Source organism: Micrasema longulum, unplaced genomic scaffold (assembly GCF_059751315.1).
Source record: "Micrasema longulum isolate JH-2025_06_02 unplaced genomic scaffold, ASM5975131v1 h1tg000196l, whole genome shotgun sequence".
Taxonomy (NCBI): Eukaryota; Metazoa; Arthropoda; class Insecta; order Trichoptera; family Brachycentridae; genus Micrasema; species Micrasema longulum.
In genome coordinates this window covers 127,541-153,170 of record NW_028277401.1, presented here as the reverse complement: position 1 = coordinate 153,170, position 25,630 = coordinate 127,541, and the positions used below count along the sequence as shown (strand labels likewise).

The following is a 25,630-nucleotide window of genomic DNA, read 5'->3' as shown; positions in this document are numbered from 1 at the left end:
GTCTGCAAACGTTTGGACATACTAAGAACATTGGTGAATATGCTCAACTGAAAAAATACTTTCGCATTCATTTGATTAATTTGGTTTAATTTCCTACCCAGCATTTGAGGTTGATTTCTTAAATTACGCAACGCACCCCCGATGTAACTTTGCAAAATTTAAGAATTAAGATAAACACCGAAACGATTTGGTTTGGATGAAATGTCTCAATCAATCCTGAACAAATAGAGAGTTATTCTTTCTCAAGAAAGCAAACTTGTAGCAAACTTACTCCGCAAGAGATACCGGAGAATCCGCTTCGGGACATATTAGAAAAGTTTCGGCCAAAGTTCGTCGGTTACATTTTCTATGGAATATTTTATCTGTTCCAACAGATTCACTTCATGTTTTCTGCATTGCTTCTTCTCACCCCCTCACATATAATCTACCCATCTCAAGTTATATTGATAAAACTGAGGGGAATAAAACTGAGGAGAGTAACTGGTTTCTTTGGGTGTTAACGTAAGTTGTGTTTGTTTGTATTCAAATAAAAAAATGGGCACCACAAATAAAACACAATGGTTATACGTTATACGTCATTCGAAAGAAAATTTTCCACCCTACAAGATATTGTGTTTGCTACCTTAGAGCAGCAGTTCCTAATTTATTTTTGGCTATATAACCCTAATTGATCTATCTTTTCTTGGCGGAACCCCATCTCGACAGTAAAAGATAACATATACAATTAAAACCCATGACATCTTATTTTTTGCACTTTGTAATGTTCTATTTGGTGTTCATTTAGCCACCCCCACATCCAAACGATGAACCCATACCTGGGCCGCATACGTAACCTGGACCACTTAGGAACCACAATATATGATCCGAAGGGCTGGAGAGCGAATACCCCATTCAACACAGCTTAGGCGACGTAAATAGAAAAACAAATTTTTAGCCTTTACCGAGGCGGTCTTGATTTGCGTGAGGAACGACTGAGATCTGTCAAATATAACACCGAGATACTGGACATGGTCCTGAAACCTGATGCTCTTCCCGTCCATCTCGACGGGGTTTCGCTCTCTATTCAGGTTCTCACGCAGCAACAAGCCAATAGTCTTGTGAGGCGAGAAAGAGAGTTTGTTCCGTTCACCCCATTTGAAGATGTCGTTCAAAGCATCGCTAAACTTCTTGTCTACGATACCTCTCGATCCTCCCGTGACAAGAAGTAGAGCATCATCCGCATAAGCCGACGCCCTACAACCCTTCTGCAGCGGAGGTAATAAAAGGTAATTTAATCAAATGTTTCAGAAGGTCGGCTCAAGAACCGGACCTTGAGGGCAGCCAATAGTAAATGGTTGAACTACACACGTATCGCCATACCTGATCGACACGTCTCTATCAACAAAATAATTAGCAATAATCTTAAAAGGCTTCCCCGGACAAAGCCCGTTCTTCAGTTTTAAGAGAACCATCGGCCCCATGACGTACTTTTTACTGCTATTCTTCACTTAATTCAATGCATATAAGATGGAGTACTCAGCCAACTTCCTTCGGACAAATTCAAAGTGACGGTCACAGGGAGGAAACAGGGAGACATCAAGCCTTCCCCTAATCAGTTTTTCATGAACCTTCCGTGATCGGCCGATAAACCCCGGGATCGGACCTCAGCTTGTCATTCCCTTTATGTGTCACGCTTCCATCCCTTGGGGAATACTCCCCGTCGGAGGCATGTATCCATCACCTAGAGCATCTCGTTTCGTACAAATTTACGTGTGTTTTTCACAATTACACCCATGATCATGTCTATCTATGCCTGGCGCCTTTGTTGATCCGAGTCCACGCACGAAAATCTAAACTTCCGCCTCCGAAAAGGTACAGTAGCAGACCCCGAACCCCCAGACACATTGCGTGGAGGGTGACGAGACAGAGAACCTGTCTGTGACAGTCCCCCTCCACAACTACAGTCATCGACAGTTATAATACTGGAAAGGTAACGGTAAATTTCCAAAATGGTCAAAAGCGGACAAATAATCACGTGCGCCCTCTCCGGTAGTTCGCAGCGCACTAAAAGCTGGGCCGACCAGCAATCGACAAGCGCCGTTCAATTTTAATTTTTTTATTTATTAAATCATAACATTTTTTTTGTACTCCCAGGAGTTACAACAAACTCATTTTGGGACAGAATAATATTTACATAAAGGTATGGTAATAATAATAATAATATAGTAACATCGTTTGAGTTGATTTCATGGATGAGAGTTGTTGTATCACACAGAACCACAGAAAAATATCAATTTATAGGATATATTACTTACATTATATTATTTACCTCCTATGTAGGTACAAATATTTGTTTTTTTTTATAGCTTACCTGTAAATAAATCACCATTTGCCACTGATACCAGTATGTGGTCTACATAAATTTGCACAAAAGTGTAACTAAATGAAGTGCAAGAGTCCGTAAATAAATAAATAAAGCAGTATAAAATATTTATCAGTCTGAAGATGCCCTCTAACAGAGGCTGAAAGCGCTAATTGGTCAAATAAGCAAGTGGAAGTGTACCGAGTATTTTAATTTATAACTTAAATTGGGCATTATTTCGTTGGTTCGCGTTTAGCATTAGTCCATTATCTTTCCGCAATATTCTGAATAATGAAGAAGAAACCGCTCGCATTAAGCCTCTTCCCGCAAATTAGGGTTGTTGGTTGGGGAGAATTATATAAACCAATGACCACTTTATATGAATGAGAATTATTTCGGTAGAAGCATCTAAGTAATTTCTCTAAAATTCGAGTTTTGAATACTTCGTAGCACAGCATTAAAATATTTTATAACTGCCGTGTAAGTGTGGCCATTTCGAGTAACACGTATTTTTTTACGTTTTGACAAACAAAAAAATACAGGAATTATTATTATTCCGATTTATAATAGGCATGCAACCTTTGCTCGTGCGCCTATATCTCGTGTACTGCTTTTTGTCTAAGTTTTTTAGCCGTCAACACAGCATCCAAACGGTTTTTGAACCGGCTGCCTGAAATGAAATGAACAACCGGGCTTGACCATTCATTCAAGTCTGAAAGTACCCTGCTGAAAAGTATTTTTTTCTTGGTATTGAGGTGGAATTGGGGGGGATAGAGCTTTCAGCCATGACTCCGTAAATTGGTGTTGGGGTTTGATTGATACATCTCGTGAAGAGGGCAGTCATAGTAATCATTCAGCATAGTAATTCAAGTAACAGAAAAAAAATACAGGCTGTTATTTAAACCCTGTCACATCCGAAATCAGTATGAGCAAAAAGACAAATTCCAGCTGCTTTGTTTAATTATAATCAATTGTTATCTTCAGCAAATCTTTTAAGACTTTCCGATAGAAGAATCCTAACTGACCTAATACTACATACTTAAAAAAATTCATTCATTCATTGACTGTCCAGATTTGCTGGAGTTGGTGTGTTTCCGCGTACCTGGTCGACATACCCGCCACAGATCTCCTTTTTTTGTTCTGCAAGTTCTAGGACCAACTATCACATGCACTCGCCTATCCCTAGGCTCCATAGATATGGCAATCAGTGTGAGGACAAGGCTGATATATGTATTTGGTTCTGGACTTGATAGTTATAAAACGAGTCCGATTTCTTTTTTTCTCTCGCAATATTATTCTTAAACTTTTCTTTATATTTAAAAATGTTTTTCCTGTTTTTGTTTTTTCATATTTATGTATTTATTTCGTTAATATTTTTGGTTGCTTATGTGTATTTACCTACTTGTTACTATTGTTATAGTTATGCAATTTTATAATTTTTTGTTATGTTTTTATATTTGTACTTTTTTTTTCATATTTATGTTTAATATATGTTAAAGGCAATTTATGCCGTTTATCTAAAAATAAATAAATATTTGCACATTAAAATAAATTTTTAGAACGAATAAAATTTACAAAAATATTTAAAAAACAAATGGTTGCTTACTTCTGCAGGGAGCGGAAGCGAACTTAAGACGTCACACGTGGAGTAATTTCAGAAATACAAAACTTTAAAAAATCAGCAACAACAACAACAACAACAAACCATCACGCCGTTTCCCCGTAGGGATAGGCAGAGAGGATTGAACGCCATATCACTCTGTCTTTGCACTCAGACCTCGCTTCCTCAACATTCATACGTCTTCTCATACACGCACGACGATAATTCCTACTCTTGACACGTCCATCTTCAAGTATTTGATGGACTCGATCGTGCCATGTCTTTCTCGGTCTGCCTCGTTTTCTGCATCCATCAACATTCGCATCGTACATCCTTTTGGCTGTTCTTTCGCTGTCCATTCGCTCTACATGTCCGAACCAACGCAGCGCCACTTTCTTGATTCTGTCGATATTGCATATCTCAGCCTTACACAGTTCACGGATCTCGACATTTGTGCACCTGTCATACATCGTTTTACCACACATTCGCCTGAGAGATTGCATTTCGACAGCATTTAACCTACTTTCATCATTATTTTTCCAATCCCATACATCGGTCACGTACATTAGAGTTGGCACTAGAACTCCATAGTGAACAGCTAGTTTTGCCTCCTACGATAAACATTTGTTTGCCAAAGTAGATTTTAGTGCACCGTTCATCCTGCTCCCGGCACTCAGCCTTCTTTCAATATCTTTCTCAGTCTTTCCATCTCTAAACATACTTCCCAGATACACAAATTCTTCCACTCGATTTAGAATTTCAGAATTTTATTTTATTGAAATAAACGGCACTTAGTGCCTTTTACATATTAGTTACAAATACAATTAAATATACATACATGTAAGCATAATTATAAGTAAAACAGAGAATTTATAAAAATATTATTAATTAACAAATTAAGAAAGTCTAAAAAAGATAAACTATATAAAATAATAAAATATTACCAGTTATAGAATTATCGATAAAAAAAAATATAATTTGGTATTAGAAATGCTTTGAACCAGTTAAAAAAAGAAAACTAAGAAAACAATTTTGAATAACAATAAACGAAAAAAATATATATATGTATATGTATTATTATTTTAAACTAATACTTAGGTAAATAATATATATTTATGTATAAAAATATATAATGATGTAAAAAAAATGATGAAGCGATATATTTCGTACTTATAAATTAATTCAAGAAAAGAAACGAAAAAAGAAAAAAAACACTAATAAAGAAAGATTATGATAAAATTATAAATAAACTTTTCAATAAAACTTCTTGGTTTAGTTTTACTTTTTATTATTTTGACCAACGAGCGCTTTCGCCTAAGTAGGCATCTTCAAGACTGGTGAATTGTTTACAACATTTACAGTTTTTATACTATTCTTAACATATTTTGGAGATAAGATCAAATAAGTATTTTAAGAGGGAACAGAAACATAAATATTTACAACTAGTTCGCTAAACGGTTCATTTTTGGGAGTTTTTGAAAAGCTGGCGGCCTCCGTGGTGTAGTGGTCAAGACGTTTGATTCACGCACGGAAGGTTCCGGGTTCGATTCCCGGTGAGAACACAAAAATTAAAATGTGATTTTTCTCAAGCCTGGGTGCTCTGTGGTGTAATTCACCACTGTAATTAGGCCTCCTGGCCTGTTGTGGTGCAAAAAAAAAATGTTAAAAAATGTTAAAATACTTATTAGATCTTATCTCCAAAATATGTTAGGAATAGTATAAAAACTGTATATTTTTTTCTTTTTTCTTTTTTCTCTGCTGCATTGGCATGTTCTTATACTTTTAATTACTTATATTATATATGTTAATAAAATCAATATATTGCTGCTCTTACTACAATGTGTCATTAATTTTGAAGATGTTTTTTGAATTGACCTAAATTTATTGTCTTATATTTCACTTAAAGATTCTTCTCATCGTTTCTTTGAATCCCTTAAAATAAATATGTGTATATTTATGTTTTTCCTTTTTTTTTAAAATGTTATTACTATTTTATTTTATTTTTACATCTGAGCATGTTTTTCATTCTTTATTTCCATTCTTAATTTTTAATTACTCTTACAAATTTTCTTCATTTTTAAAATTATTTCCATTTGTAAATACTCACTACAAACTACAAACTTTAAAATATCCTTTTTTCACTTAAATTTAAATTTTTAAACAACTTTCATTTATGTTTTTCTTTTTCCTTCTCTTTTTTATACTTTCATAATTAACCTAACATATAATTGCTTTATAATATGGAAACTTCACTGGTCCATTAGAATTAATACCCGTATGCAGAGGCAAAACTTAAGGTGAGGAAAGTACATTCTAATTTCAAATGCAGAGAATAACCCGAAGGTGAAGACAATAGAATGTACTCTCCTCACCTTAAGGTATGTCTCTGCATACAGGTATATTGTGTAAAATATTAAACTTTGTAACTGTACTGTACGTTTCCGGAATAAAAGAAAATAAATAAAAATAAAAAAATGTTGTAAACAATTCACCAGTGTTGAAGATGCCTACTTAGGCGAAAGCGCTCGTTGGTCAAAATAATAAAAAGTGAAACTAAACCAAGAAGTTTCATTGATAAGTTTATTTATAATTTTATCATAATCATTAACTATGGAGTTTTATCAAAAAATATTATCAAAAAACATCAGATATTAAAGAAGTTTAAACAATGTTTAACAATAGTAACAAATAGTTACCTAGAACTATTACCAATGAAATACAGGAGAAGAGCCGTTCTATATGTAGTAAATTTCATGTATAGAATAGCGTATAAATAAATGTTTATCTTACCTTGGCATATTCTATCTTGAGTGTGCAGCATCCGGAATAAATGTCCGCGCCGTGTAAAGCCTCCTTGGCTCTGGTTGCTGACTCCAAGCTCTCGAACGTGCATATACTGAGTTAAGGAAAATTTAACATGACCCGCTAAAACAATTTGAAATAGATTTTTCGAAGTTTCAAAATTTCATTAAAAAAATCTAAACTAACTAACTAACTAACCATCACGCCATTTCCCCGGAGGGGTAGGCAGAGAGGATAGAACGCCACACCACTCTGTCCTGGCACACTTCCTTTGCTTCCTTCACATTCATACATCTTCTCATGCACGCACGTCGATTATTCCGACTTTTCACATGACCACTTTCAAGAATTTGTTGTACTTGATCATGCCATGTCTTTCTCGGCCTTCCTCGACTTCTACAACCAGACACATTCGCATCATAAATCTTTTTAGCCGTTCTTTCATCATTCATTCGCTCCACATGACCGAACCATCGCAAAAGACCTTTCTTAATTTTGTCGATAATGCTTAACTCAGCCTTGCATTCTGCTCTAATTTCGACATTAGGGCACCTATCATACATTGTTTTTCCGCACATTCGCCTGAGGGATCGCATTTCAACAGCATTCAGTCTACTTTCGTCCCTTTTTTTCCAACTCCATGCTTCGCTTCCATACATTAGGGTTGGTACCAGAACTCCATTATGAACTGCTAATTTAGCCTCTTGCGATAGACACTTATTTGCTACGACAGACTTTAAGGCACCATTAACTCTGTTACCGGCACTAACCCTCCTTTCAATATCCTTGTCCATATTTCCATCTCTAGTAAACATACTACCCAGATATACAAATTCTTCGACCTGTTTCAAACTATCTCCATTTACTACAATCTTACATTCAGTCATAGTTACATTTCTTTCAAAGACCATGACGTTCGACTTTTGCACATTCATTAGCAAATCACTCTCCTTGCACACTTCGTAAACCTTTGTAACCAAGGATTGCAGTTCCTCTTCGCTGTCAGCTAGGAGGACTGCGTCATCGGCGTACAGAAGGCAACTGACAGAAAATCTAATGTAAATAAACAAATATTAACAGTTATCATATTTTTCTTTCCGCACCTAATGGTGCATACGGCACTGCATTGGCACACCAATTTCAGCGCATCCTGATCATTTTTGTTACATGAAGGAAAGATGATCAGTCTTGCGTTTCAGGTACCAGGCCAAGGACTATGAAATGTTCCATTGTAAAAACACCCTTTTTAAATCAGTATTTCGTATTAACCATGTCAGGAATCGAGCTCGAGACCTCTTACATGGCAGGTAAACGCGCTGATCATTGCACCACGAGGCCGACAAACAGTACCCAACATATTATTTTAGAAAAAAAACTTATTTTTGCGTTTGGGACATTCCATGCAAAGTGGGAAAACTGCGTAAATTTTAAATTTCCATTTATCATATCTTATTTATTTTTTTAATTAATAAAAAAGAAATATTTGCGTTCTTATGATTTACCCAAATATTTAATTTTGAGGGCCATTTTCAACGAGTTGTAAATAACTCACTATTGGAAAATGGAATCGAGTTGTGGTAGAGAGAGAATCGAACCACGGACATTTGGTCCGTGAGTCCGAGACACTAGCCACAGGACCACAACCCGATTAAACAATAACATATAATAATGATTTAACAATAACATATAGCTTACCGCTTAGAATCCATTGCACGGAAAAAAGCGTCCAAAATTTTTGGGTGATTAGCTTAACAACAAACGTGTAACGGACGGTTTCGGTTTGCGCTTGCAATTCTCGACCTGAGTACCACAGCTGATTGCATTGCTTTTTTTTAACCCTAAAATTTTTTCAACAGCCTTTTTTTCAATAAATGATTCTTTTTTTTACAATCTGAAAATGGAGTGAATCCTTAATTTCTCGAAATAGCATCTCTTACACGAACCCCCCCCCCCTCCTTCCCTACCCAGCCGCTTCACTTGTTCGCGGCCGGTGCGTATCGCTTCGTTGGTCGAATACGTTTTAGATGTCAATTTTTTTTTGCTATGGAAGGGTAGAGGTTTGTGGAGGGGATGCTAGGCCAAAAAATTTAAAATTAATTCCATTTTTAAATTATAGAAAAGAATTTTTAAAATGAGAAATGTTTCTCTGAAATCTTGCGGTCTGGCCTTGAAAGACCGTGTATTATCAACTAATCATTATTTACATTCCAATCCATAAGGATTAATTGAATAAACCCGTCAGTAGGTTTTTTTTTATTTTTAGCGACCAGTGGTTTGAAAAGAAGCTTTACTTGTCTTTGATGGGAAAAGATTTTACGAAAATATTTATTCAGTTCATTCCAAAGACACTGCGCTAACAAACCTCAGAACACGGAATTTTCTACGTCAATTTGAAGGGTTGAATTTTTCTAAATCCTGGGAACAATCTCGTAAAACCCCCAATAATTCAGACGTCGCACACTGTTTCGCTTCATACAAACTACAATTCACACAGTTCTGAACAATTACGTCATTTTATTTATTTTTATTTTATTAACATAAACATCTAATTAATATTGACTCCATATATATGTTCGGCATACTAATGGTATTATCGATGTTCCATCATTACTGGGACAAGTAGAATTCAATATTCCGACTCGTAGATTGAGAAACAATGAAGTACTGTTCTTCGATCAGCATAGAACAAACTATGGCCTTAATTCTCCTATGACCCGTCTTTGTCGTATTGTTAACTCAAGACAAGATCTGGACTTTTTTGGTTTAAGTTTACAACGATTTAAACGAGCACTAAATAAATAGTCCAGATCTTGTCTCGATGTCCCTTATGTTTGTCAATGCTTTTCTTTTTTTTTTTTTTAATGTTTTAAACTATTATTTTATTGTAATATTTAAACCTTATAAATTGTATACATGGACAATGTCCGTTAATAAATAAATAAATAAACGGCAAATCTGCCTTTTACAAACATTTATAATACTACATATTTAGCTTAATTTTTTAATTTTTTATTTTAAAAAACATAAATTTCCTCATACCCAAGATTTATGAAAAAAAAAATTAAACCTAAAAATTATACAAGCTTTATATTTAAAAAAATATACAGCATATTCAGTAGAAAGTTTAAATAATAAATCATTCTACAGAAATACAACAAGAAAATCATAAGTAATATTTCATACAGCTGGGCAAAGAGAACAAAAAACTGTATATATATATATATATTATGAAATGCATGAATAAATAAATATAATTACCATTCACCATCGTTGAAAAAGTTCAAAAGGTTTGTTCTATACGAACAATACCCTACACTAAATATATCAGATACGTGGGAATAACTATTGCCGAGTTCATGTAGTCTATTTAATACGGCATTACAAGTATACACTGTTCGTGAATTGTTGCTACATAACGGTGGCACCTGTCTAGTCATTCTTCCAGGCACCCATATTGAATTTACAATTTTGAATAAATTGAAAAGGTCTATAATTTTTCTTCTATCGTTAAGTTTTAACAAATTTACTGTTTTTAGTAAAAAATCATGGAAGTATTCTAGGATAATCAGCTTGACAAGTGCACGCTTAATTGGTCTGACTTATTCATTCGTTTACTAATGATTACATCTCAAAGTATATATGTATATTCATTTGTTATTACTCAGTTGCATTGATTCGCTAATTGTAGCGCTACGGTCAAGGTTGAATTTTAAGTTTTAAGTGTATATTTTTGCTCATAAAAAATGGAGATTACTTTGAAAAGTATGTTATGTGATGGCTATTGTCCATGTGATAATATTTCTTCACAGAGTATCGAACATCTGTTATTTCAGTGCCTAATTTTTAGTTTACAACGCCATAATCTTAAAGCAGAATGCAGGAAAGATGGAATATCCTCAACAGATATCCACACTGTCGTTAAAAGTAGTTATCACGCGCCATTGTTCTTGGACTTTGCAACAATGGTGATTGGACTCATAAAGGTAATTAATCAAAATCAGTGATCGAACATCCCATTTCCAAGACAAACAAAAAAAAATCCGAGTACCTTAGCCTTGTACATGACACGTAAGGCTACTAAATACAGGGGTCCAAATATATATATATAGACCAGAAATGAAGACCTATTTCTTGAATCTTTTTGAAAGTGATAGTTTTTAGCTCAGTTTCTGTGAATAGTCTATATATTGTGTTTTAGGTTTAAATGTTTTTCTTTTCTTTTTTTAATATTAAGTTCACAGAATGTTTAAATGTTTTTATTTTCTTTTTTAATATTAATTTCACAGAATGTTTAAATGTTTTTCCTTTCTTTTTTAATATTAAGTTCACAGATTGTTTGAATGTTTTTATTTTCTTCTTTAATATTAAGTTCACAGATTGTTTAAATGTTTTCTTTCCTTTTTTAATATTAAGTTCATAGATTGTTAAAATTTGTTAAAATTTTTATTGTTTAAATGTATACTATGTATTGTTACAAGAAATGTACTATTTTTTTTATGTACCGTCCCAAATGAGTTTTCTCGTACAACTCCTGGGAATATAATATCATGATATTCATGTCTTATATGTTTTATTAATAAATAAAAAAAAAAATAAAAAAAATATTTTTAAATTTTTTTAAAGTATGTTCAATAGTTTTTTTTTTCTCATATTTTGTTTTGAAACGACGTAGGTTCTCCTGCAAAAAATAACACATTCGGTCATTTTAGGACCGATTTTTTTTTGTTTTTTCCCTTCTCGAGAGTTCTTCTCAAAAACTTCAAAAACCGTATTTTTTTAAAATTTGTGTGCTACACAGCAACTATTGCTCAATTCAATTGATTTTCGTTTTTTTCTTGCAAAACCTTGCATCATGTTTATTAGATTATTTTGAGACACTGCGTAGATGCTTTTCAGGCAAGAGATTTTTTTTTACATGTTATAGTTTTTCGAAGCAAGATACTTTTGGGGCAGTGTGTAATAATGTTATGAATAAATAACGAATGGATACGACCTCGTGGTCAGCGCGATTGCCTATCATGCGAGAGGTCTCGGGTTCGGTTCCCGGCATGGTTGATATGAAATATTTATGTAAAAGAGTGTTTTCAAACCAGAATATTTCATAGGCCTTCATGTGACAGAAATGATCAAAACAGGCTGCGATTGGTGTACAAATGAAGTGCCATATGCACCATCAGGTGCGGAAAGGTATTGATGATGATGAATAAATATTATTATTATTTATTATTTATTATTTGACACTTAATATACATATACAATATATATACATATAAGGGCGGGCATATTGCCTTAAGGCAATTTCTTCCTACCTACCCAAACCGTTCAGTTTGAGAAAATTATAAATACATGGACATATTGCATTTTACAATTTTATAGAAAGATTAATTTAAGAATTAAAAATTAACACGATAGTATGAAGAGAGGAGAGGCAATAGGAAGGAAATACGAAGGATAAAGGAACTATTTAAATATTTAGATAGTGACATTTTAATCTTGACTTAAATATAAATAAAGAAGGGGCGTCTCTAACATTAGTAGGTAGATTATTCCACAATCGAGCGGCTACTAATGTGAAAGAGGGGGCAAGAAAATTAGAGCGATGACAGGGTATTAAGAGGGTTCTCGCGTTACTAGAACGAAGAAATAGTCCGTGTTGTGAAAGAGGTTGGATGAGCTCTCTCAGATAAACAGGCGAAGTGGGATTATTTAAAATATTGTGAAGAAGTGATAGAATGTGAATGTTTCTTCTATGCCTGATACTGAGCCAGTGTAGTTGCGTGCGATACTCGGTTATGTGGTCAAATTTGCGAAAATCAAAGATATAACGAATGCAAATATTCTGCAATCGTTCTAACTTATCAAGTAATTCAGAGTTAGCATCTGGATAACATACATCCGCATAGTCAAGGAGTGGAAGAAGTAAGCTCTGGACTAATGTTTGCTTAACATCAATTGGCAAGAAATTCTGTATTTTTTTAAGAGAGTGCAAACTGCTATAAAGTTTACGACCAACTTCTTTAACCTGATCGTGTCACCCTAAATGCTTATGAATGATAATACCTAAGTTGACAAAAAATCAAATATGTTACGATTTTATAACACTACGTACATTTGAATTTCTTGAGATTTTATTTTTCCCAAAATAATTATATAAAACTCAATTTTTCATCGTCGCATGAAATACATCTTTCACATCAAAGAGACCTTTCGCAATTTTGAACGTCTAGCTTGTATGAAACGAAACACTGTGCGCCGTGAATAAACGATCGGAACAAACTCGCCTAAAGTGCACGTGTCAAGAAATGTATAATTCACGTGTTGTGACAGTTTGCTCGTTGTTTAAAAGTTGGCGGCCGACAGTCGAGCAGTCGGAATACCGTCATCTGTCAAAACATCCAAAGAAAAAGATGCATTAGGCGATGGTGATGTTTTAAAACATATCTTAAATTATAAATCGTCATTAAACCCATAAGTTTTATGGAAACAAACAGACTCAGAAACAGACTAGTACGATATTTTTTTTAATCCACTAGCCTCGTCGGGCTTAAAGGATTACGGGTGTATTCTGATAAAATGTGCGGAAATCGTGCGATTTTGTCATTTTAAAAGCCAATATTTCAAAATCGCGCCATTAAAAAAATAAAGTAATTATATAAACATAAGATAACTAGAATTGACTTCTAAGGTATTTCTGGTAAAAAAAACATACTTTAAAGATTTATATAAGTAAAATATAATTACTTTTTGACCGACAGATTACGCTTTTTTAAATTTAAACTATTTTTTTTTTCATTAATTCTAGGTAAATTATTGTGTAGTTAAATAAAATCAAAAGTTAATTTAGTTAAGTTCAAACCTTTTTTACGGCATTACAGTTTTTAATTTTTAAGGAAAAATATTTTGATTGTAAATATTGAATTTCTCCAGTACGTTTTTAGCAAAATTTTAATGCCTACGAATGGACAATGGGAATATCAATAAAACATAATTATTGAATGACTGTTCTTTTAACTAATAACGTTGAATTGAAATTGTAAACTGCACGCTTTTCTTAGCAACAAAACATGAAAAATGTATGCCAAAAACAACAATGTAAAAATAACAGTCTTAAGTTTAGTTTCTTTAAAACATAAAAATAATCTGAGAATAATAAAAATTTTAAAAATGTAAAAAAGAAATAGAAAATTTGTTGAAAAATAAATTAAGACAAAATTAAGAAAAATTAAAAAAAATATAAAAAAATAAAAATCAATAAAGTTTAAGTTTAAAAATCTTTGATTGATTATTTTATTTATTTATTTTTTCAAGAATTAACGGTACAAGTACCTTTTACATTACATTATTTACAGTGGAGTATATACAGTAACAACTTTTTCAATGCTTACTTAGAAAGAACATAATTAAAATATTGATTCCACACTAAAATGTTTTACAAGTAATTGTTTATAAGCTGGAAATTTCAATAAAAATATGTCACCTAAATCCGCATGTTTATTACCCAGCGCATGTAGACGATTCAGTACTGAATTGCTAGAATATATTGAGATATGACTGTTGCAGTGATAAAGTTGAACTACCCAGTCACTCTTACTGGTACTTTATTTAAAGTAGCATTGAGGGCCAAAATTTCAGGGCTGTCCAGAATACTGAATTAACGATTTTAAATAGAACTAATAAATTATTAATAGTTCTCCTGTCCCTTAATTTAATCAAATGGTTATGGTTTTAACATCTGTATATAAGTTGTAAATTTGACTAACCCCGTATAATTTTGGCTATAAAACCCTTTCAAAAGAGAGTTCTCCACGTTCAAAAGGATGTGCGCGAAACCCACTTAAAAAGCAATGTAGGGTGATTAATAGCGTGCTTAGGGGTGGTAAGGTCTATTAGTGGATACTTGGCATAAATTACGGTGAAATTTACTAATTTCAATCTAATTTTGTAAATTTACCAACCCCTCGCTAAATCCTCGGGAAAGAGACAGAATTTATTTATTATTGTCAGCTCCCAAGTTAAAGCATACTATTGTTTTTATTTCCACCATAAGATTTTATTAAATAAAAAAAATATTTAAGAGTCCGTCTCGCAAGGGAAACTTGTTCTAGGGAGGACTGTACACAGCGCAGTGTTCAAAATTTAATTTACATACATCGATTTAAACTCTTTAAAATATTTCTTCTCTGCTAATTTGCTTCAGAGAGAGATTGATTTGTTTTTTTGAAGATTTTTTTAAATCCATTAACATAATTGTACGGGGTAGCATATTAAACAATTTGGCAGAAAAATAATTATTGCACCTTTGACCAAATGTTAATTAATTAATTTATTTATTTATTAATTAATTGACGGACTTATGCAGGCCATTCTAACAATGGTGAATACAATTTCTTACAATAAATATAGGCACTAATCAAATAAAATTAAAGCTAGGCCAAAAAAAAATTACTACTTCAAGACAAGATCTGGTCTATCTTAGTGATTTTTTAAATCGAACAAAGAAGTAATAATGATCTCCTGTACAAAACAATCAAAACTCTGCCTGTTCGAGGACTACTGTGGCTTTGCATCATTTTGGAACAATTTAATAGTAATACATTCAAGTTTCCTCTCAAACATAACCATAATACACGCTTCACGTCTAATGATGGCTTGGTAGTACCAAAAGTATGTAATAAATATGGAAATAGAACTCTCAAATATTTAGTACCTAGAATTTTTAATTTATTAAGAGAACTTAAATTTAACTCACATTGTAACAAGAGCAAAATAAGAGAGTGGCTATTCGATCAAGAGTTTATATATAAATAGTAGCTTAGGTGTAAATATTTTATTTTTTCATATATTTTCTTGTATTTAAAAAATAAATTTATATATTATTATTTGTATAAACATGTTTATTCTGATCTTTCCGGCTGTTAATTTTTATCTGTTATTCATTTTTTTTTATAAATGTAAATAATATTATTAAGTTAGTATAAATATAATCTTCACCAACAAGCTACAGAAAGTGGCTTGGTGGGATTTTAGTTTTAGTAAAAATATAACAAGTGAAATTTTGTTTAAATCTTAAAAATGTATAATTATGCTATTAAAATAAAATAGAAAAAAAAAGGGTAATTAAGTTTGTGTTTTTCTATTAAGTCAACACATTTAGGGGTTCGTTAGTTCGTTAACCTTTCCCTCACTTAGCATCCAAAAATTACACATGATCCGAACGGGGGGACCAAACGACCCCAGAGGAGAATAAAACGTTGGAAGTGTTTATGACCGTGCAATAATTTATTCATGTTTTCGCGTACACATATTTTACTCATTCGTGTATTTTATTATTTTTTGTTAGTTTGCCGAATGCCGAATGCTTATGTTCATAAAGTAAAATTGGCCCTTGGATAATTAACGTCTTTTTTTGATTTGATATTTAAAAAAAAAAAAACACTATTTTAAAATTTAAAAACAAAAACAGGAAAATGATTATTTCTATCAATTTCACGATTATAAAAAATATACGGTAAATAGCTTCAATAATATTTGAGTTTTCGAATTAAAATCAGTCTATGGGGGATTCGAATCCCCCCCTTCGGTCCGGCTAGGTTAACTAACGCTTTGGTCAGATTGATTTTTATAAAACATTCCTATGTCGTGGTACAAATAAATGTAATTGACAAAAGGCACAGTAAACTTTTTGCACATAATTTTTGCTTTTGATGTATTTTCGCTACGTGCCTTCAACGGTGATGCTTTCGTTCGAAAACGACAATTTTAAAACGTCGCCTGTACACAATTTCGCCAGGACAAAGACCCCCGGACGTCCGGTTTTAGTGCGGCCTTTCGGGAAGGCGCTTCCGGGGGGCGTCGCGGCGCTGTGCACCGCGCCGCGTCGTCCGGCGCAGGCCGGGCCGTGTGTGCGCGGGTCATATCCGGCCGGGAACCGGATATGCGAACAAACTGACAGGCAACTAATAGCCGATGGCAACCGGTTTAAATTCACAAAGTAAATAATCTTGAAATTAAAATAGTGAAATACATAAAAATATTTTCCGTGTCAGGGCTGAATAAACTCCTCGATTTTTAACAAATAAACCATCACGCCGTTTCCGTGGGGGTAGGCAGAAAGGATAAAATAGATGCTTACATAAATATTGAACGACTAACTGAAATAAAACATGTTTAATACTTAGGACTAACAATAGACAGACAATTGACATGGACAATTCATATCGACAATTTAATTAGCAAAGTGGCGACATTATCAAGTCAGTATCTTTTATCATTTTAAGAGTTATTTTTGGGAGTTATTGGATCGAAATTGGGATTGAGCATTAAAAAAATAACTGTTTGGCAAACTAGTTGTAAATATTAATGTTTTCTGTCCCCTGTTAAAATACTTATTTGATCTTCTTATCTCCAAAATATGTTAGAAATGGTATAAAAGCTGTAAACGTTGTAAACAATTTACCAGTCTCGAAGATGCCTACTTAGACGAAAGCGCTCGTTGGTCAAAACAACAAAAAAGTAAAAAATAAAATTAAAATTTTTTATTGATAAGTTTATTTATAATTTTATCAAAATCATTAACTATGGAGTTTTACCAAGAAATATCAACAAAAAACACCAATATTAGTAAGATGATCAGTCTTGCGCATTAGGTACTAGTCCAGGGACTATGAAATATTCTAGTGTAAAATCCTTTTAAATAAATATTTCATATTAACTATGTCGGGAATCGAGCCCGAGAACTCTCGGATGGTAGAAACATGCTGACATCATTACACCACGAGGCCGATAAATAGTAACCGAGTTGTAAAAATAAAGATGTTTTAATTTCTGCATTGTCCTTAATAAGTGCCGACACTGAGAATTAGTTTCCGGGTGACTCCTACATAATAAAGTACATAATAGTTCAATAATAAAGTCTTATTTTATCTTATTTTATTTTATTTTATTTTATCTCTAATTCTTAATATTTTATATGTATTTATATTTTCGACACTTGACACTTGTGCAATATTTACACACATCTCCACCCTCATTCCAATATAACACCCACTCACCCACCCTCTCACTCACTTACACTCACACAAACACACTAGTATGTATTGTACGTGTATTTAATGTATTTCTGTGAATATCTGTCATTGGTTTTATTCTCTGTATATTTTATTTGTTATATTTTTGTTACATGTTGATATCCCCATTAAATAAAAAATAAATTAAAAAAAGCAAACACAATATCTTTTAGAGCAGATATGTTTCTTTCAGATGACGTAAATAACCAGTTTATTTTACTTTTGGTGTTCATTCAAAACAGACACAAATTATGTTAACACACAACACATAATACTAATTATTTGGTAATGAATATAAAGGTACATTTTATTATTTTAAAGAGAATTTTATTTTTAAATTATTCATAATGGCGCGACGTCTGGCGTCATAATTTTTCAAAATGTTCTAATTTTAAACGGTCGAACGCCTCTTAATTGGCCCATCGGAATAGAGATCGGGGCTCGCGAAATGCTCAACATGCCCCGTGCGTACATTAGGGCCAATCATAAGGCGGACAGTCGGATATCATAATTCCGGAAAATTGCCTAAATTATTGTATCCATTAGAACCGGAACTCGGAAATATAAAGGACAAAGTCTCGAGAAATTCTATATTCAAATTAACGATCAACGACAAATGTATGAAAGAACCGAAAGATTTAAGAATGGCAGTGAAAATGAGTGATTTAACTGTTTTAAATTTGTTGCAACCCAGAGGGAAAACATTTTCGAGAAGGTAATATGAAAGTCTAGGCATTTACGGGGCTTATGACCTGCCGGTGGCTGGTTTAAGTGCCCACTTAAGACAATAACATTCACGATTCTGCCGATGTTTATCAGGTGTCAAACCATTACTTCATTTCATTATTCCATGTCCGCTCCCTAGTTGAAGCATATGGTGTACACAAAGATCCTCCAAGCATTTCTGTCGGCTGCCAGCTCCTGTGCATCCTCCTAAGTCAGGTTCGCGCCCCGCAGTTCTGACACGAAATGCCGACGCAGCGGACGTCCGGGACGTCGAGAACCTGATGCCTTGTAAAGTAGGCAAGCGTGGTTAAGGCTCTCAGGAGGCATTCGCAGCACATAGCCAACCGTATCGCCTCCGCTTGATGACAGTTGTCACCGGAGTTTTCTGCGTCCGTTCTCTTATTACTTCATTCCTCACAAAGTAACACCACCGCACACCCAAGATTCTTCTAACTAACTAACTAACTAACTAACCATCACGCCATTTCCCCAGAGGGGTAGGCAGAGAGGATAGAACGCCACACCACTCTGTCCTGGCACACTTCCTTTGCTTCCTTCACATTCATACATCTTCTCATGCACGCACGTCGATTATTCCGACTTTTCACATGACCACTTTCAAGAATTTGTTGTACTTGATCATGCCATGTCTTTCTCGGCCTTCCTCGACTTCTACAACCAGACACATTCGCATCATAAATCTTTTTAGCCGTTCTTTCATCATTCATTCGCTCCACATGACCGAACCATCGCAAAAGACCTTTCTTAATTTTGTCGATAATGCTTAACTCAGCCTTGCATTCTGCTCTAATTTCTTCTAAGATTCTTCTGAGACACCTATTCTCAAAACTCAGAATTTTGCTGTTTGGAGCCCTAGTGAGGTTCCACGATTCGCATCCGTAGAGAAAAATAGGTGTTATGCAGGCGTTATATAGGCGGCATTTGGTTTTCACTAAGTAAATATCCGATCTCCAGACAGCTTTTATACTGATTTTTAAATGCGGTGTACCTATTTAAGCTATCTACAGTGGCCTGAAGATCCGTGACTGAATCGTTAATTATAATCGCGCCATCGGCATACTCTAGGTCGCAGAGTTTTCGAGAGGAGGAGATGGTTATTCTTCGATCTAGTAGAATTAAGATGAAATCCATGAGGATTATAAAAAGGAACGGTGCAAGGACGCAACCTTGACGAACTCCGGTGGTGACCTCAAACCGATCTGTCACAACATCCTTGATTCTGATTCGGCATTCGCTATTTGAGTGAAGGGCTTTGAAAAGTTCGACTAGTTTTTCTAGTATTTTCCAGAGCATGGGTCTGTGCGGACTATCAAACGCTTTTTCGTTATCTACAAAGCACACAGCCAAGGAGCTATTAAGTTCCTTGTTCTCCTGTAGAATACAGCGTAGGTTGTGGATTGGATGTGGACCATTATAGATTACCGATTACGATTAGCGTTTTGGGACCAATTTTTTTCTTTTATTACTGTATATAAATGACCTTAATCCTCTAACAGAAAATATGAAAATAATAAGCTTTATAAATAGACACTGTTATTCTCGTTGATGGAAACACTTGGGTCGGGTTGTGGCCCCGTGGCTAGTGTAGCAGACTTTTAAAATAACGTATCCCAAACTCTATGAGGCCATGAGCCCTGTCTTGAATTGGAATACAACATAATGTTTCTGTTTCTACTGTTTTAATTATTTTTTAACTAACTAACTAACTAACTAACCATCACGCCATTTCCCCGGAGGGGTAGGCAGAGAGGATAGAACGCCACACCACTCTGTCCTGGCACACTTCCTTTGCTTCCTTCACATTCATACATCTTCTCATGCACGCACGTCGATTATTCCGACTTTTCACATGACCACTTTCAAGAATTTGTTGTACTTGATCATGCCATGTCTTTCTCGGCCTTCCTCGACTTCTACAACCAGACACATTCGCATCATAAATCTTTTTAGCCGTTCTTTCATCATTCATTCGCTCCACATGACCGAACCATCGCAAAAGACCTTTCTTAATTTTGTCGATAATGCTTAACTCAGCCTTGCATTCTGCTCTAATTTCGACATTAGGGCACCTATCATACATTGTTTTTCCGCACATTCGCCTGAGGGATCGCATTTCAACAGCATTCAGTCTACTTTCGTCCCTTTTTTTCCAACTCCATGCTTCGCTTCCATACATTAGGGTTGGTACCAGAACTCCATTATGAACTGCTAATTTAGCCTCTTGCGATAGACACTTATTTGCTACGACAGACTTTAAGGCACCATTAACTCTGTTACCGGCACTAACCCTCCTTTCAATATCCTTGTCCATATTTCCATCTCTAGTAAACATACTACCCAGATATACAAATTCTTCGACCTGTTTCAAACTATCTCCATTTACTACAATCTTACATTCAGTCATAGTTACATTTCTTTCAAAGACCATGACGTTCGACTTTTGCACATTCATTAGCAAATCACTCTCCTTGCACACTTCGTAAACCTTTGTAACCAAGGATTGCAGTTCCTCTTCGCTGTCAGCTAGGAGGACTGCGTCATCGGCGTACAGAAGGCAACTGACAGTTAGATTACTCATTTTCGCTCCCACATCCATACTTTTCAATTCTTTCATACATTTATCCATGTATATGTTGAATAACCACGGTGACATTACACATCCCTGTTTGACTCCTTTAGGGATGTCAAACCAGGAAGTTAATGACCCATTTACCCTTACACACGCTACACTATCTTTGTACAAAGAAGCAATAGCGCGGACAAGGTTGTCACTCACTCCATACTCCGATAGAACCATCCATAATTTTTTCCTATCAACTCGATCAAATGCTTTTTGCAAATCAACAAAAGCGCAAAAAAGCTTCTGGTTTTTCGCCAAAAACTTTTCTGTCATATTGCGTAATGCAAATATTTGATCCATACATCCTCTACCATTCATAAATCCACTCTGTACATCCCATACTTTCTCTTTGGTCACGTTTCTTACTCTTTCTATCAGTATTCTTCCATACATTTTGCCGACAGCGCTCAGAAGACTGATAGCTCTGTAATTCCCACACTCCACCTTAGAACCCTTTCCCTTGTATAACGGCATAACAACTGCCCTCCTCCAATCAGGTGGAGTCCTTTCCTCCTTGAGACACAAGTTAAAAAGTTTATGTAGCCATGTGAGAATTAATTTGCCACCCGACTTAATAAACTCTGCTGCAATACAGTCATACCCTTGCGCTTTACCATTCCGCATACATTTGACAACACTGATAATTTCTTTCATACTAATCTGACTTACCTCATCATTTGCGTTCAAACACACCTCGGATAATGTCGATACATCGGCACCGCCCGAGTTACCAGTGTGCGATTCATAAACTTCCTCAAAGTATTCCTTCCATCTCTCTTTTATTCCACTCTCACTAGTCACCATTTTTCCATCCTTATCTTTAACAACTGTCATGCCTCCGCTTTCACTGCTACTCCTGGAGTTTTTCACAGCTTTCCAGAAATTATTTTTTACTGTTTTTATTTTAATAGATTGAGTTTTTTTACAGACATTTCTCGGTGAAACTGCATTTTAATAATAATAATAAAAATACGCATTTAGTTTTATTCCACTTTTAATTATAAATTTTTACCAGTGACCGGGATTGTATTTTCTAATTATTTTTTTTACTTTGTTTTTTCATTATTTTTTAAAAATTGTTTATTTATTTTCATTACTGTGATTTTTATTTGTTTTTGGTCAAACGGCTAGTGGCAATAATTCCGCCATTTAACATTCTTTCAATATTTCCTTTCGACTACAAAAATATTTTTACTTAAACCCATAGACGTCTGAATGTTGGATACAATGAGTGTGAGATTTTAGCAATGACGTCACAGATATCGCCGGTCTGACGTCACAATTAGAATGATCTATTTTGGACTCCAATCGTTAAGTCCAGAATTTATGACAGGGTGGATATAAATATAAGCACAATACATTATAGACGACTATCGAAATAACTTGAGTGAGGCATCAAAGGTTATTACCCTCCTAGTATTATATCACATTTAATATTTAAATAATATTGCCAGAATTTATAATAGTAAATAAGGGGAATTAAATTAAATCTCCACCAAAAACGAAAAATTAGTTATTAACACTTTGTATCCCGGAGCCGTGTAAACACGTGATTATATAACCATGCATTGTATCTCGGTCCCGTGTTTTCACGTGGTTTCCCAGCTGTCTAAAAAAGTGTATTTTATTGACATCTAGAGACTTTTATTAGTATCTTTTCGCTGCTGGTAAACCACGTGAAAACACGGGACCGGGACACAACGCGTGGCTATTACAATCACGTGTTTACACGGCTCCGGAATACAAAGCACAAAAAAAGGGGTGAGGCCCTGTATATGTGCGAACATTGCAATGCGCAATGTGGCTCTGAATAAAGGCCAATGTTGGCAAAACCGTCATACAAAAATTACTTACTTAATTATTTTAAATAAATTTCGGAAGTTTTAATTGATTTAACTTAGTATTTTCATAATTACGACACTTTTAAAAACCCCTTCACAAAGCATGAAATTTCACAAAAATGGGCCGGGCACAGGGTAAATTCTATGTGTATTCGGTCGGTGCTCAAAGTGTTAATGCCAAAATAAACATTACATAAAAACATACCTATCTAAATAATAGCGTAATTCAAAACCGTCTCTAAATCTTGCAAAAACAGATTTCAACTATACCACTTGACACCGCAAATTCAGCATTCTCCATTGAGTAAGTGAAGCATAATTTATTAGAAATCTCACAATTCTTTTTTCAAAGTTTTTCTCAAGCATCTCAGTACTCCTTCAAAGGAGATTTCTAATAAAATAAATAAAACAACTTTGTTTTTAACCACAATTTTTTTTGCTACCGACCGGTTTCAAAGCAAACAAGCTTCTTCGTCAAGGTTTACGTAACTAATGAAATATTTCCTATTTTACGAGTATTTTATCCATGTTTACTAAATACTAGACGTGGAGCTAATAAATGTACATTTAAACTTTTTATGCTTTTTTTCTTCATTTATCTACTGCATTGAAGTGTTTATTTCCATACAATATATATTTTTTGTTAAGTAAAAGGCACTACGTGCCGTGTATATTAATAAATAAATAAATAAATTTAACAACGTTAGAGTTTTCGTTGTTTTAAAATTTCCTAACTCCGACGCCTTTCGTAAAAGTCACCAAAAGATAAATCCCACAATAATGCATGTAGCACCGCTTATTTAAAGGTAATTGACTACATCAATTTCATCAAGTTAAGCTAGGGTTTCCTAGGACAGCGGTGCCCGTATCTTAACGGCCGTAGTGAACGGTGATGCGGTGGACAGCCGTCGTAACGGTGCCTAAAAAATGGTTTCCTAGGAAAACGGTGTTGATAAAGCCGTTAAAAAATAAAACCACTCTCTAGTTACAGTTACGACGGCTGTCCACCGCATTACCGTTCACTACGGCCGTTAAGATACGGGCACCGCTGTCCTAGGAAACCCTAGCTTAACAGTGAAAGGATTGTTAGTAGGTCGGTACTACGTTTGACAATTTCAACATCAAGGGTTACACTACTTTCCCTTGATGTGAAAGGATGGCTCAAAACATTAGTTCAGTTCATACCGAGAGACACTGGACAATTTGAAAAATTTAATTTACAAACCATCTGCGCATTCTCTCAAAAACGAGAAATTTGCAAGTATCGGTCACTATTTTATTGGGCACCCCTAAGAATCTCCCGTTTCTCAACACAAGACCTAAAAAACCGAGTAAATAAACGGTGAGTCGGAAGACCAGAATATATTTTAAGAGTGAAATTAATTTTGGATTAGTATATTGAAAAGGATATTCAACCATGGCTTGGACGCCATTTTTCTTGAAGACCACGATCCGCTGAACCTGGCCATGTGGGGCACTGATGGTGTGAATCACGTCTGAAATAAAAAGAAAAAAAATATATCAAAACATGTTTAAGAAAAGGTCATAAAAACATTGAAAATATTTAATGAGAAAGTAATTTTTATTCAAAAATATATACAACATGTACCCAAAATTTAAAAAGGCTGCGCTATAAAATTTCTTTACACGCGGAGATGTAACATCGTGTCACCTCAAGCAAAATACAGAATATTCTGAAGTTGTATTTTTATCCAAAATATAAATAAAAATAACAACAACAAACCATTACGCCGTTTCCCCGTAAGGGTAGGTTAAGAGGATAGAACGCCACATCACTATATCTTTGAATACAGATCTCGCTTCCTCTACATTCATACATCTTCTCATGCACGCGCGTCGATTATTCGAACTTTTGACATGTCCGTCTTCAAGTATTTGTTGGATTTGGTCATGCCATGGTCTTTTTCGGTCTTCCACTATTTCTGCGTCCATCAACATTCGCATTGTAAATATTCTTAGCCGTTCTTTCGCTGTCCATTCGTTCTACATGTCCAAAGCAGCGCAAAGCTCCTTTGATTTTGTCGATAATACTTGTCTCAACCTTACATAATGTACGGATCGCAACATTTGTGCATCTATCGAACATAGTTTTACCACACATTATCCCGAGAGATCGCATTTCGACAGCATTCAGCCTACTTTCATCCCTGTTTTTCAAGTCCATACTTCACTCCCATACATCAGGGTCGGGACCAGGACTCAGTTGTAAATTGCTAATTTTGCCTCTTGTGACATAATAAAAAAAATTAAATACTTCATTTAATTAAGTGTACTATATTTTGAACACCTTAAACCCAGTGGCGGGATTTTTCTCCTAGAGTAAACTTGCAGATTACACAAGTTCTTTGAAGATTTTCGATTTGGAAAACAGTATTTCAAACATTATTTCGTAAGGGCTATTTTTCTTTGAGATGTCATTTTGAAATATGACTCGCAACACATATGGCGCTCGACGCGACTGTTTTTGGCATTATTAATTTATTAGAACAAATCGGCCAGTTGACATTTCAATCGTAATGGTCTCCTTCATATGTTACTCATATAAATCGCATCGAATCAGTTCAGCATAAATTTATAAGAAAAATTGCGTTC

At 34.5% G+C, this 25,630-nt stretch overlaps 1 protein-coding gene across 8 annotated transcripts in view; it reads right to left on the bottom strand.

Annotated features, from left to right (window-relative positions):
• The window catches only part of sm (heterogeneous nuclear ribonucleoprotein L), a 117,614-nt gene extending 93,100 nt beyond the window's left edge, over positions 1–24,514 (bottom strand). For 6 of the 8 annotated variants that reach the window (XM_088243210.1, XM_088243212.1, XM_088243207.1 and 3 more), the window contains exons 1-2: positions 24,429–24,508; positions 6,732–6,828 (exon numbers count right to left, since the gene is read on the bottom strand). In XM_088243210.1, coding sequence (XP_088099336.1) covers positions 6,732–6,828; positions 24,429–24,436 — 105 coding nt within the window. In that variant the 5' untranslated portion in view covers positions 24,437–24,508. Of the gene's footprint in view, positions 1–6,731; positions 6,838–24,428 lie in introns of all 8 variants that reach the window. The other 2 variants (XM_088243208.1, XM_088243206.1) reach the window with 1 other exon arrangement.
• Between the last annotated feature and the right edge of the window lie 1,116 nt (positions 24,515–25,630).